This window comes from Synchiropus splendidus, chromosome 9 (assembly GCF_027744825.2).
Source record: "Synchiropus splendidus isolate RoL2022-P1 chromosome 9, RoL_Sspl_1.0, whole genome shotgun sequence".
NCBI classification, from domain to species: Eukaryota; Metazoa; Chordata; class Actinopteri; order Syngnathiformes; family Callionymidae; genus Synchiropus; species Synchiropus splendidus.
Window position 1 is genome coordinate 4589189 of NC_071342.1, and position 15549 is coordinate 4604737.

The following is a 15549-nucleotide window of genomic DNA, read 5'->3' on the forward strand; positions in this document are numbered from 1 at the left end:
CTAAGGAATGCAGTACAGTCCCCAGAGCAACGGACATCAGTCATTGTATTGTTTCTTATGGGATTCTTCTGTGAAAAACATGCTGAAAACCTTCATGTTCATCTCATCTGCTCTCATTTAAGCTGTGGTGGTGCGCCACCATCGTTTACAGCGCTGTAGAATAATTAAGACAAAGGTGCAACTCTTTTCCTCTCTTGCTTTATTACATCATGACTGTCATGTGTTTCAATAAGGAGCAGACAAACAGTGATCAAAGCGTGAGCAAAACATCCGTTCACATCTTTATTTCGAGTTGACTGTGGACACTGACGTCAGAATTAGAAACTATCCTTATTCAATCAGTTCCAGAACAATCGCCAGGGATGATAAAAATGTGGCACTGGTCGTGTCTCTCAGCAACACCGAGCAGGTCTGCAGATCAGAGGACTCAACGGCAGCAGCTACAGATAGAACATAAGATATAAACTCTTACACAGAATTGTCATTGTAGAGATTGTAATTAGCGGTATATTGTGTATGATAACTTATCACCCATCCCTAATATATTCTGCTCATCTCAGTAGCCCAGTGCTGCGGGAAACCTTTCTTACTGGTACAAAATCAGATGAGTGGAAGATCATGTACATGTTTCAAGAACATGTCACACCTAATATTGCACTCTAATTTGGTTTCATGTGATTTGAATGAGGTTTGCACACTAAAGCAACTACTGTTATTTCTGGGTGTCTTGACATGACACACATTCAAACACAGAAAACCTGTGTCACGGTGTCAAATTTCAATCTCACTTGAAACTTGACACCTTGGACCAGGTCACCAGCAGAAATGTATTATTGGGCGCCAGTGGCAGCTGCACCTCATTTCCCCTGATCCACCCTCAGCTTCTTAAGGAGTAGCTGGATGACAGTGCAGTGCCAGATAATGATCATTTCATGTCGCGGCATGCTGATCGTTTTGTTATTTGGATCGCTGTTTTATCTCCTGCACCAGTACCAGTATGTTTGATCCTGACCTTGATTTCTCGTTTTTTTTTAGTTCCTGTTCCACCTCGTACCCAGTCTATCTTGTGAGCTCTTTTGTTTGGACTTTGGACTATTCCACACTTCGGTCGTCATTTATTCTCTGTTGGAGACAGAGAATAAAGATTATTGACTTTGGGCTGCGTTCCGTTTGTGTTGGCTCTGCCATTTTTGTCTATTAAAGGTTGTGTTCTTGTATTTACCGCCATGCCTCTAATACTACCTGCGTATGACTCTCCTGTCATTTCTGAGCCGCTTGACAATGAGTCCCCTGTGCTTCTGCTCCATGGTGCATATGCCTTTGATGGAAACCCAGACAAACCTTTCATACCATGCAGTATATTCGCTTTGCATGATTATTTAAAGCAAATATGGTAGAATTTTCAACGAGTCCAACGCCCAATGGACTGGTTAAATATTCAAGCATTGAAGCGTTATAATTAGCTATCTCACCACTAGTGGTTAGCACTCTCGCCTTGCAGCAAGAAGGATGTGGATTTGATGCCCGGGTCGGACCACCTTTCTGCTATGTGTAACGGTCACTATGGATTGATGGACACAGTAGTAGGATGGATGCTCACCAGTTTAACATGTATAAATCACCTGTTAAAGTGAGTCATCTTTTTGACCGTGTTGTTACACTTCCTTGACCATTCAATATGACTTCAGAACATTGCTGAACTGGTGATGCGGCAGTGGGCGTGAAAAGCCTCCTCTGGGGTTTTGTGTATCACCACATGACCATGAGTGTTCAAAAGATTAGGGCGTGGTCTGGGGCTCTCAATGGGCAAATGGACGATTCACTGAGTGGAGTCGATCACAAAATTCTTATTGTATCCCACACTGTTCATTGTGAAGACCCTGAGATGCTGACTGAGAGATTGGGAGGTTGGCTTCTAATTGGGAAATTCTCTATATTACACCATGGGATTGAGGATGGGACGGTTTTGAATAGTCCTGCTAAGTGTGTAGCCTGAGCTGCAAGGATCCAGCACTGCCTGCTATCAGTATACAGTAGAATTCATGTACAGTCCTTACAGTGGCGGACCGTCAGGGCCAGCAAGGCCTTCTCTGGTGTCCTAACATAACCGGAAATCATATGCATATTTATGACAAAAGTGAATTTCATTTTTAATGTATTTTCCCAAAATATATGATATATAGTACATATAATAATCATATTCATGCCATAGTATATCCGAGTTTTTCTCTTCATCCTATCGGTCCAAGGCCAAGCGCAGGTGCCCTCAGGCTGAACAGAAACATAGAGTGGCAATAGCCAATCATATCACAAGTTGGGGACAGTGAGGTCATATAGCTGGCCTCACGTTGAACGTGACTTGTAAGCGTCCAGTGATTGGATACTCATACCGTTATTTCCAGACTAACCGCCACTCTTTTCTCGCTCTTGGAACCCTGTGGATTAAACATATACGGATTTTTATGGGCAAACTAGCTTCACAGCAATGAAAACACAGATGTTTGGTGTCATTCCAGCGTGTATCGTGTTCTCTGCCCCTGCATTTCCCCAGCATCTACAGCCACACCGGCGCGATAACTAGGCGGAAGAAGTTCACCACTTCCAATCAAGCGGCTACGGCAGGCTTGGCACTTGGTGAGTGCAAACGCTTGAGATATTTATTTTGGGGCACTGTTGCAGGTGTGTTATTCTACTCTGACATGTTTCTTGTGCTGCTGTCAGCAAAGTGTGGCCGTCTCGTCTTTCTGATCCAAAACAGAGACTTTGCAAATGAGAGTACAACAGGGCTTCCGCCACATATGAACTAGCCTGGCGGTGCGGCAAAACTTACATGAGAGCTGCCACAGCATCAGTAAAGTGATATTTTTTTTAAGATGATATCTCACGTCATCAAATGTATTAAAGGGTTTGTTTTTGCGTGTTATTCGCAGAAATATCCCAGAAGAAACATCATATAAAGTCCGTTGCTGGTGGAAGTCAAGTCACAAATTCCAGAAAGACATATTAGGAGACGGACCGCACAATGTTTGGTAACAGCAAAAACCGAATTTTTGCTGTTACCAATTCAGTGAGTGACAAAACAGTCCTGTCTGTTTCTCTTTTTTATCCCCTTTTTTTGGTTTTTGTTTTTATTAATATGTGGGTAGGGGCCGACTTGACTGAAGGCCTAGGTGTAAAATGCACGACTCGTCACTGAGACTGTTGAGAATGCAGGGTTAGGGTTAGTTCATTGCGTTCATTTTTTCATCTCTTGCAGTTTAGGGCTCCCAGATAGCTAAAAGCCTGCAGCCGGCTCTTCTAACCTCCCATAGTGGTAGGCCTGTTATGATCATCAATAAGTGAATTGATCACACGATACATTTTTCCGGCTAAGATTTATTGCCACATGCACGCAAACGGGTCGCTGTTGCATCACTTCTCTCACTAAAGCAGCATTTTTAACTATTTAATTCCACAGTGAGGAGTGAGACACAATGCCTTGTAAATGTGATAAAGAGCTATTCTGCAGGAAATGTAACTTTCTACTAGGGCTGGACAGTTATGGCAAGAAATGATAAACACGATTATTTTGATTCACATCATAATCACAATTCTTCAAATGATTATTAACGATTTAATATTTTTCTGTCAAATTTTATTGAACAATGAACTACAATTAATGTATAAAACATCAATAAGAATTTAACAGTTATATTTAACTTTCACCATGTAGGTTAAAGGTTTCTCTCTCGACACAATATGTTAATATGTATGGTTCGACTTCAGAGAGAACAGTGGAGATGGAAGACGATATTTCGAGTTGCAAAGATTTTTCTGTGGTTTAGATGTTGTAAGCTGTGATTTCACATTGCAAGATTTTTTAGTAATTTTACATGAGATCATGAGACAAGAAGTCACTCCGTTGATTATGAAATTTCCATATTCGAGCGCTCTTCTTGCGTCTCTGCAGCGTGATGAATAACAAGGAGATTGATTTTTATCAGCCCTGTCTCAGGTTGAGCGTGAGAGGTTGTTGTGCATTTATCCACTTCCAAATAATCATTGGTTTTTGAAAAATCTCCAACAAGCAGCTATAACTGCTGTAGTATCTCAAAATGCTGTATGAGTGTCTGCTCCTTGGAGGTTCTGATTCTGAAAACCATGACCCCGTTGTACAGACGGCCGAGTCGGGAGCTAACAGCGGCTAATATTAGCGTCCCCCGCCGTGTAAACAGGGGCTTGAGCTCTCTTGCTGACAGGCAGAGGGTTGCTCCTACAGGCTCACTCTGTGTAGCGCGCTCACTGTGTCTTCCAGAGCAGCTTCACGCCGCTCAATTTTCACGAGGACGAGGCGTGGTGAAGCCTTTGGGTGCATCGGGACAGAATGAGCGAAGCTGGGTGACGGGCGTTCAGCTCAATAACTGTTTCATGACGATTACCACATTTTAAAAACCGTAGGAAGACATAACCTTACTAACTACTTTCTAAAGATACTCACATACGTACTAAATTGATGCCCTCGGGGGGTCCTAAACCCAAACTGCCGATCATTCACTGTTTTGTTTTTTAACAATTTATCCATATTTTTGTAGAAACTATTTCTCAAATTTTGTTGTAATGCAGCAATAAAAAACACTGTAAGCACTCAAGTTTTGCTTATCACCTTGTTTGTGACGGAGGATGACCTTTGCGACCTTCATTCTATGTTGCCGCTCGTAGTTAGAAATGTTATGTATGTCACAGGCTCACATGAATGTTTCTTTCTCTTCTTCTTCCTCCAATTACGTTGCAGTCCACAGGTGTCAAAACATGATATGAAATCCATGAAATCAGTAGCGTTAACGTAATAAGGTAACTGGATTTTTTTTCCTATATTCTTCTGGGTTTCCCTGGTGTTACACTTCTTATCCCTATATTTGAAACTGTAGTACTCCTACTACCGTTCACTGACTGGAATACAGGCACAATGTATCCACTATCAATCAAGGCCAGAGACTGAAAGAACCAACTGAGTCAGGGGCCACATTCCAAACATCGTTTTAATGTGAGGAGGAGTTTGTATAATTACTTCTATGGATGATCCCTCCTCTCCAGTGTCATGATAACATATCCTAATCTGGTCCTAATCCGACCGGTGCATCAGAGCGCAGACCACCATGAAGCTGCTGCGCTCATGTGAACATCAACCATCCAGAGTCGGGCATCATCACACGCAGACACGATTCAACTTTTGACTGCTGAACACATTATTGGCTTTATGCAACTTAAGATGATTTCCAATATTTAGTTCCATATAAACATTGTATTAATTCATGACATTTCTCACAGATGGCTAGAACTAACAGAAACACATTTTATACCCCTGCTCCAGAATCGATCCATCATTCAATGATTTTTTCGATGAATTGATGACAAAAAAATTAAAAAGCTATAATTCCCGCCCTGCTTCTTAAATGTCTTCGAGCTGTTCAAAGTAAAGTAATAAAAATAACAATAATAATAATAATGACCCAATGGACTAACACAATGAACATATTCATTTATGTTTCATACCTTCCAATCATAGACTTTTTCAAAATAAAGTTACAGAAAGATGGATATTTTTGTTGAAGTGGATGTGAGAACATTGAATCATTTACTTTAAGAAGACAGGCACAGAGCGCGGTATTCAAACTTATTTTATTTCATTGATTTAGGGATTTGTTTACGACCATTTAATCAAAGTGTTTCAATGTAATGTGAGTTAGTTTCGACCCAAAATACATGAAGACTAGAAACGGGGACTGTTGTTTCATGTATTCACCTTTGTCTCCCTCATACACACGGTCCACATCACAAGTTCACAGGAACAGAGTTCAGAATCTGAACTACTGTGAAATTTGTTTGATGGAAATGTTTCATAAAAATAATTGTTGAATTGAATGTTTATGGGATCTCAAACGGCTCTATGGATGCTGAAAGCAAGCGCTACAGCCTGTCATCAGTTCTTCTGCATGTAAAGAAGCAGCCGGACATCAGTGCAGAAGTTTTACAGTCTCAATCGCGGCGTAAACGAATGAATCCTGAAAGCACCACTGCCTGGCGATGCACCTGACTAGTGTTGCGACAGAGTTAGAGTGGGAGAAAGAGGCAGCGGATAAAGGTATTTCTGTGATTTTGTTGTACATTTACCATAAGCCATTCACGAAAATTTACTTCATTTAAAGTCCAATAATATTTTGCATTATTCGCCGAATGGTTGTCTCTGTTGTAGTTGCTGGAGCTGTGGCATACTTCCATAAACAACATGAATGAAGCGTCAGTGTAACACTAATGCTCAACTCATGGATGAACAAGAATTCTGTCATTTATGAGCAGTGCACCACTTCCAGACGCGAGTGCACAGCCACAACAGTGGATCCTTGGTCAGGGCCAAAGCAGCAGTATCTTGAGACTGTTTAATCTCCCTTTCTGCAATGGATGTTGCTGACAGTGAGACACCAGTTGTAGTTTTCTTGAAGGGTTGACCCAGCAGGATGACAAGTGCAGACTTTCTTGTCTTTGGACAGTAAAGTCACTGTTGTTACACCACCTCAACTCCTGCCGCCCGCGTTTTCCCCTCCTGGGTTTGCCCCTGAGCCACTTCAGTAGCCTCCCTTAAAGCCACAGCCTTGGACTGTAGTTATGCATAAATGTGTTGCGTTTTTTTTAGGTGACGGACAAAGTTAAGATTCAAATCTGGGATCAAGAACTGATGAGACATTTAGAAGGTCTTTGTCTTCCACAGACTTGTATCTTTTAGACAGATCTTGGTGGAGGGCTCCTTTAATTCCTCGAACCAGAGGTGAATCTCCAATAGAGCTTGTTGTGTCACTGAGAAGTTGAGCATGAAGTGAGGCAATTACTGAAAGCGTGGGACTCTTCTCACGCACGTTTGTAGCCACAAGCATTGGCTTCAGCACTTCAACCAACTCTTCTGCACTTGAGATGTCTGTCTCTGCCAGTGCACAGTCAGTCAAATCCTTTCTTACCTGTAAGAAAACAAGCAGAATAAAACATTGATGGATTATTATTATTTTTTGGCTATGAATTTAAATTATTAAATGCTTACTGCCATTTCTGAATTATCAGTGGTAGTTTAATAGAGTAGATGGGTGATAAGAATACAGTCATGTTGTTGTGTGTTATTAGCTTAAATAGTTGTTGCATTAAAGTGCATTGCTTCAGATTGATGAGTGACAAACAAAGACATACTTAAGAATATGAAAAAAAATCTTACCTCAGGAGATACGAGGGCAGCAGAGAGGCTGTTGTTCGAGGAAACCTAGAGACCATTTTGTAGGCACTATTCCACCGAACAGACATGTCAGTGAGGAGCTTGTGCTGGGGTAATCCAAGGAGTCTCCGATTCCTTTTAAGTGCTTTTGCTCCCATCGTGCTGTTATGAAAGAAGATCGAGCTCCTTCTAACCTTTGGAAGTAGCCAGACGGCAGAGTTTACTTTAAATGCCCGTTGTGATGCAAGGTTTAGTACATGGGCAAAACACTGTACATGCTGGTAACCTGCATGAGGATGGGTTGTTTTGAGGGTGGGGGGCACTTACACAGTCTGAGGGGCATCAATATAAATTAAATGTGCATCAATTCATTTTTTCAAGTAAATACTGTCCATTTTATGTGTAAATATGCAGTATATAATTATTTAACTCACACGAATCACATGATGTCTTCCTTCTGCTGTTCTGTTCCACAAGATTTTGTGATTTGTAAATTATAGTTTTCTAAATTTTGTTATTTGTTTTATGATTTCCATCATGAATCTTTAAATCAATGCATTGATTTTGTGAGTTATGCACAAGGTCAGTCATAAATGCAGTGGAACTACTAATTGGCATATAAGTTCTTTCAGTGTTACAGTTTTAGGTTTCTGGCCTTTGTCACCTCATTTATGGTTTTCGGCCAATAACCTCTAACCACATTCAGGTATACTGCCTTCCAGTCAGAGATTATGAACTCCAGCCCCCACCACCATCCTGGAACAGATGATTGAAATTGGACACCAACAAAGAGCTGCCTGTTCACCCCAACCGCAGAATTGGACACCTCACGCTGTTGACACGTCAACAACTACGCAGTCACAAAGAAGATTACCAGTTCAGACGGTTCCTCTAAAAGAAGCTGAGATCCTTCATCGTGACCAGCAGACAGCTGCAGACAGTCTATCACCACTGTTGTCCCCAGCACACTCTTTGGAGCGTCAACACAGATGCTGATATTAACAAGCTGAAAACTAGGAGAAGAAGCCTCGCTCCGTTATTGGAAGAGAATAGGAGTGTGAAGGAGATGATGGGGAGGAGGATCGTAGAGAAAATTGAGAGCATAATCACTAATCCCTCTCACCCTCTTTAAGACGAGCAGTGGCAGATGGCAAACACATTCAGTCATAGAATCATCATTCCCACAGGACCGAGTGGTACTGTACAGGCTTTTAGCTACGGAAGCATCCTGGGGATGCCTTAAACTGAAAAACATGAGAAATTGGATTTTTTTTTGGATTTTCAGCAGGACACCCTGAATTTCCAGTCATTATTGCCTGTATAGCAAGGTGCAAGATCAAAATGTGCTGCTTCTCATGCCTTTGCGGAGTCTGACTTTGCAACTGCGGGCGGCATATTATAGACATTATAGACGGCATTTATACACATTTCAGAAGTCAAGAAACTCGTATTTGATAGGTTGACATGGCATTGAAGAGAGCTGTTGAAGCAGAGTTTCATGGTCGTTCAGATTTTAAAATTTCAGGCTTGCCACCGAACCAGTATCCTAGCTGTTCCACTAATCCAGATTTATCTATCTATCTGTCTCCTGGACTTCTGTGTTCGCTCACACTTTCACAGTCCTTTAACTTGGCTGACATTCAACTGATCACCTGATTTTTTTTTCCATTTCACAAGGTTTAGCTGAAATATGTGTCGGGAGGGGATGATGATCACCCTGAACGATCACTCTGCCAGTAAGAAAATACATTTTAAATGATTGACTCTCATTCTCACTTACACTGCATGCAACAGATTGGGATGGGATTAAGATGGGCCAACCACCAGAAGAAGGATAACGGTTCTAGTTGATATTGGTCAATGGTCTTCTTTCTTTAACCTTTTAACATCATTTTTTGTCAAAATTAAATATTTTATTTTCATTTGAACAGTGACACTTCAATGATCAATGCGGTTTAGGATACTTGTATCTGTATTTCCCTTTCACAAATGTATCCTAGTATACCTGTTAGAATCTCTTGCATATGCATGAACTGGGGTAGGTACTCGCGCACCATCTTGAAATATATTGGCCAGTGAGGGTTATGAAACTGCTCTGCCCTCGCGTTTTCTGCCATCACGTGGTAAACTCAAGCACTGCTAATGGCTTTTGGCGCTACCCCGGACCCAGCGAGTTTTGAGTAGGAAACGTGAAGGATAGGGATGGGATAGACTTATTGTACACGATATATCGCCAAACACAATCTCCACGATGACAATTCTGCATTTAACGCTAAATTTGATAAACATGCAGCTTACGTGCTGCATTGGACTTACGCACGTGAACATGACGAGACCGCGAGAGCGCAGTTGACTCACCAGCTCCGCAGAGTTTGACAGCCGACATCGGCGTGTGACAGTTGTGGAGAGTTTGGTACATGATAGGGCATATTAATACTAGTATCATATTGACATTCAACAGGAAATTAATGAAGGATTCATAGTAAATGATAATAAAGATCCAGACACAGAACACCAGATGTGACTGCTCATGGGACTGGTGCATTATTAGAAATATGACATTAAAAATTCACCCAAAAGATGCTGCTGTTTAATACTAATGCATTTTGATGTTATTATCAAAATAAAAAAAAAGATATTCTCAGCCACTGAAAATGTAAACAGAGTGCTGGTTACTGACTTCACAGCAACCTGACGGTCATTGCGCAGTATGTAAACAGTTCTCTGTGGTCTGTAGTACGTACGAGATGAGGTTCCCCTCCTCATCAATATAGTGAGTTGTCAGATTCGAGTAAGATTGCGAAGATGTCCACCTATCACTGTAGTGCCCACCCTGACTGCTGACTGAAGCTGACTTTTCACGTTTTCTTTTACTGACTGGTGCATGTTTGGGATAACAGACCTTTGCGAGACACCATAACGTAGCGTGGCTCTGTTACTTTCATTAGCCGCCTGAAGCCGTCGTTTTCAACGACGGAAGACGGGCGCATATCTTTGCAAATGAAGCCCGCAATCGCTTCAGTTATTTTGACAGAGCGTGCAGAATTACTCGGTAGTGGTAAAGTTCGCTCGAGTTTCATTTGTTGTGGCCCGGTGGATGGCTTGCAAAGGAGCGCTGGGTGATGTCGTGTCACGTGATTCGTGAAGTGGGTCGTATTTCCGCAATACTGCAACACTTCCAATACCTCCATTAGGCATAAAACATGCTAATTGCTATGCTTTTGTCGAGCGCATTTTTAGTTTGGTCGCGTCTGAACCCAAAATGGTGCCAGACCGTTGCTTTGAGCGTTTCAGGCGTTTTCAAACCCGGCACGTTGCTAGTGTTGCCACTGTGAGGAGGCATGTTGTTTTGACTTTGGTGTCCCAGGTGCGCGCCTGCGTCAAAGGGGTTGGACTTCACCCGGAGAATAGGTGTTAACGTAAATTAATTAATCCGATCTTTGGACCTACGAATCGATTTTATGGAATTAATTTACGAATCGATTCAGAATCAGAAAATCGATTTTTTAAACACAGCACGAGTACATGACCGTAGTTTTAAAGTTATTTATATTTATTTTTTATATAGGGAACCTTTGATAATTTCATTGGTCGACTCTGAGTCTGTGGATCTGCGTTTATCTTATTAGATGGACCGGTCCTCATAGGATCTCCGACGCAGTCATCTACCTTGGTTCACATCAACACATGCAGGTCTCCCGCTGCGCTGGCGCCACGGTGAAACACCATGGTGAAAATAGTTGGATATTGGACGGACATCCGTTCTGGTATTGCCGTCGACGTCCTCTTCCGCTTCCCCATCAGGGTTCATTGATTACGGACACGCTCACAGAAGCGCTAATTAGTTAGGGACCATCAATAAATTCTAAAGCCGTCAAAGTATTAGTGAAATCTTCAACAAGACAATGAAAAACAACCATTTAAGGAGAGTGAATTATGAAAAGGTTTTTCATCGCATAAGACAAAGGACTGACAGTTTGTATTATGATTTGGAGAATAGAACATAACCAAATGATCATTTATTCACATAATTTCTAATATTTCTTCAATAGCATCTAGGAAATGTGTCCAGACTGGTCCTTAGTTAAAGTCAACTGTTAAGAGACATGAGATACAGCTAAGAGACGGCTCAATTTAACCCCTAAATAAAGCTGGCAGAGCAGTCTGTCAGACACCAGCGGCTTCTATCAGAGATGTAAAACATTGAATTTCTCATCTCTACACTTAGTTAACTATTATATTTAAACATAAATAACTTTCATCATAAAACATCATCAAGAGAGACTATATGGTCCAACACATTGGATAGAATGAAAATGTATTTATCCTGATAATTACAACATTTATCGTGATAACCTTTTTTGTCCATATCGCCCTTCCCTAGTGAAGGATAATCAAAAAAGCAGGAGACTAAGATTAAATCATGAAATCTTGCAATGAACTGGAGATGTTAAAGAACATCAAATCAACTCCAAATTAAGACAATCGACTTCTGTCTGTCTGTTGCCTTGTTTTGAATAAGACTGTCCCAAGTGCCGCTACTATGTGACAGAACCAGCATCAGTTAGGGACCATCAACAAATTCTGATTCGGCCAAAATATTATCATGCCAATGTAAAACAACCATTTTAGGAGACAGAAGTGTGAAGTATCACTGTCTCTTCACTCTAAGCTAACATAGTGTTAAACACACGCATATCAAAATGGCATATAACTGGAAAAAAAGTCGATGAACTCACATGTTTTGCGGTGACCATGAGAGCGGGTTGAATGTGTGGTGGTCTCAGTTGTGGTAGGTTCCCGGGTCCACATTGGCGTGGAATCATGAAGAACTGTTGGATTCAGAGATATGCTGGATGTCACCAATCCAATTCCAAAAGTTGTGCGCATGGATGTGGTGCTTGTAGTAAATCCTGCCGGTCCTCGACGATTCCCGGGATTTCGCTGGGTCACTTGGCTACGTCCCCCTTTTGGATATGTGGTAGATGTGCCTTGAGTTCTCGATCTTGACTCTGTGACAGTCCTCGTGTTACTGCCCTCAACAGTAGGAGTTGTTGTTGTTGTTGTTGTGGTCTCAGGATATTTAGGGATCCCACTGGGTTTGGAAAGAAAAATTGGATCCTGGCCAATCCGATTAGCATCCACCAGGTCCGTTGGCACATAATCTCGTACGGTTCCGACGATTATCCACTTGAGGAGCATCAGACTTAGCCCAAGACCAATGCAGCCAATGAGTAAGGGAACTGCACAAAGCCATGTCTGCTGACGAGGCCAGACTGCACAGCGAAGTGGGCCCTGGTTTTGGGCCTGGTCCTCCGCCTCTTCAACAGAGGCTCTGGGTCCCTCAGGCTCTCCCAGGATTACCGCCCCTGATACAGCTGGACCGGAACACTGGCTCATTCTTCCCTGACAGCCCTTATGGCTCATGGAGGGTGAATCCTGGTAGACACATCAGTAACCCAGCTAAGACATCAAGGAGAAAAGCAACCAGAAAAATCTGCGACTGACAAGCCTGAATAAAAAAAATATCTGACTGGAGAAAGATGGGGCAGCAATAAACGCTGACCCAGAAAATCTTCAAATGACTGTCATTAATTTCAGTGGAAAATCTGAGAAAAAACACCACCAACCTTCAGTGGACACGAACAAAGAACTTTGATGGCTTTGGCATCTGCCAGGAGCCTGGTATTGGTGCCACTGCAGTGGGCACCTTCACTACTTAACATGCACAGGTACCATCCAAGACAGAGCACGATTGTCTCATCAGGGAGAGAAATTTGCAAGGTGGCGCTAACCCTTCGTCTCTATGGAAAAATGCCAGTGTCTTCCACTTCAGTAAAATCCTCCGAATCCTTCAAAGATTCATGGATATCCCATCCTTGGTCTGTTTCCCTGGATTATAGAGCTTATTTCTATCTGATGGCACACACAATTGCATCACAATCAGACGGATCGAATGAATTTTACGTCAAAAAAGGCGGCAGGAAGAGGAGGGGTGTAGCTCCATTGCAGGGTGGATGGATCTGCAATCCTGCTGCATCTCGAGGTGGCCGTGGATCAGATTTCTGGGAAGCTTCTCGCTCAGCACCCTGATGTCTCGACGGAGCGCTGCGGCACAGAAAACCTCACGTCTCTTCACATTCCACCACAGGGGAACGACGGTGTGTCGACTTGATTCTCTTCACCATCCAGGAGGGAAAAAAAAAATCCCTTGTTCTGGCACCGTAGCATCCAGGCGAACGGGACCCGCGAAGAGCTCGCAAGAAGCGTGTTCGCCCCCACGTACGCCCTCGAATCATGTGCTAAAAAAGCAGTATCGGATCATTTTAGCCGCGGTGACGACGATGAATATCCAGCTGCCATCCATGAGCCGCCGTTCCGAACAGAGGAGGGAGGGGGAGGCAGCACAGCGGTCGACGGAGAGTGAGCGAGGGAGGAGGAAGATGAAGACGGGGAGGCGGAGGGGGATGCACCTGCTAGATGCACCATCCCTGGGAACTGTGCCCTCGTCTGTTAACTGGAGAGTAAATATCCCGATGCATACAGAGACACAAGCCCGTGTATCTGAATGTAGCTTTGTATGTGCTGTGGCTAAAGACAAGCGCGGTGGGGGGGTGAGGGGCATGGTGAGAACAGATGGTGAGAACAGGAGGATGAGAGGACCTGCAAGACATTCTTCCATGACATCAAAGTGATGTTGTATAAATATAAATTATCTTTCTCTTATATCTCTATTATAGCCTTATTTGTTAGGAGAAAATGCTTTTTTTTGCATTGTATATTTTTGGACCACTGATAATGCAAACTAATGTATTGTCTGTCATGATATATCAATAATCAGAATCATAATGATCACAAATTATATATATATATATATATATATATATATATATATATATATATAATTAGAAATCATACATTTAATTCAGACACGTTTTCATATACCTCTTCAAGGTGGCAAAAAAGGCAGAAAAACTCATTTGACAGCAACTATTCTGTCAAATAACAACTGAAAATCATTTATTCGGATGTCAGATGTTGCAGTTTGGTGAATCTCTTGAGACTTTGTTATGTGCCTGCAATATTTACATACTGGCCACTTGCAGGCGGAGAGCATTTATGAAAGTTTCCACACCAGTGCTCTCACTTTCACGAGCCCCTAAAACTCTGTGCTCCATCAAGGGGTGGCGTTTTAAATGCTGTGTTGAAGTTTGATGTGATTCCCTGCACAGCATTGTCCAGTGCGTGTGCTTCAGGATGCAAACTTTGAATCATGAAATCATCGAGCCTAGAATGTAGGATGTATGTTAGAGGGCTCCTGAAATCCTGTTCTAAATTGACAAACAATTGCTGTTTTTCGAACAAGTCAACCAACATTGCAAATTATGACCATATTTACCCGTCGGCTGCCGGATAATGTTGGGGGAGAGTGTAAAAAATTGCAACACATCTCAGCACCAGTCGAGGCATGAGCAACCTGCCGACACTGCTTCCTTGTGTGACTCTTCTGTTCGCACTTAACTATTCGCTGTTCTGCTTCGAGAGATTGCAGATATCTCTAAAGTAGAGCTCAAAGCGGCACTTGAAGTCTCAGCAAACAAGAGGTCACAAGAGTCACCGTGTTTGTGATGTCACAACGCACTCGACTCCGCCTCCAGCCAGCAAAAGTGGCTACGGCTTGATAGATGGCAGATTTCGATCATATTTGGCGAAATTACCAGGCGGAAACACTCTTTTCATGGAAACTAGTGTGATGGCACTGTGAGTAGAGCATTATAGAGGCACTAATAATGGAACATTTATTTATATTTTTCTCATGTTTTGCACTTCAGGGCGTGCTCAGGACCACCAGGTGCCCTTCGAGCTAAAAGCCTCATAGGATCATCCATAGATTCATTAAAATGTTTGCAATATCAATTCTTAGAGCATGAAATTAATTTGCTAGTCACCGCGCTGCAGCGAGTTCAGGTCAACTTCTAGACTGTCAAGCTATCCGCAGCCAACGTTAGCACTATATAACCAGTGCTGGCACTAACGCATTATAGGAACTATGTTATCTTGTGTAATAACAAGTGCCATAACGCGTTCCTTTGCTAATATTACCAGCGCGTTTGCCAATACTGCGATTTAAACATGCTCGTTACTCGTTACTTCACATTGACAACTCTTTACAAAGTTTAAAAAGCAGTGTCCATAATACGCATTAAAAGCTTCCGTGGTGGACGTGAAGCCCACGTGCCCATTAGTCACGTGACGCAGCACTGCGCAATTGTCTCAGAAGCAGTTGAACACACTAGTAGTGAGGTATGTTCTGG

The 15549-nt window shown here is 42.4% G+C and overlaps 1 protein-coding gene across 1 annotated transcript in view; it reads right to left on the bottom strand.

Annotated features, from left to right (window-relative positions):
• Positions 1–13744, bottom strand: part of LOC128764950 (pro-neuregulin-3, membrane-bound isoform) — a 58403-nt gene extending 44659 nt beyond the window's left edge. Inside the window, exon 1 of the mRNA XM_053875248.1 lies at positions 11974–13744. Coding sequence (XP_053731223.1) covers positions 11974–12661 — 688 coding nt within the window. The 5' untranslated portion in view covers positions 12662–13744. The remainder of the gene's footprint in view (positions 1–11973) is intronic.
• Between the last annotated feature and the right edge of the window lie 1805 nt (positions 13745–15549).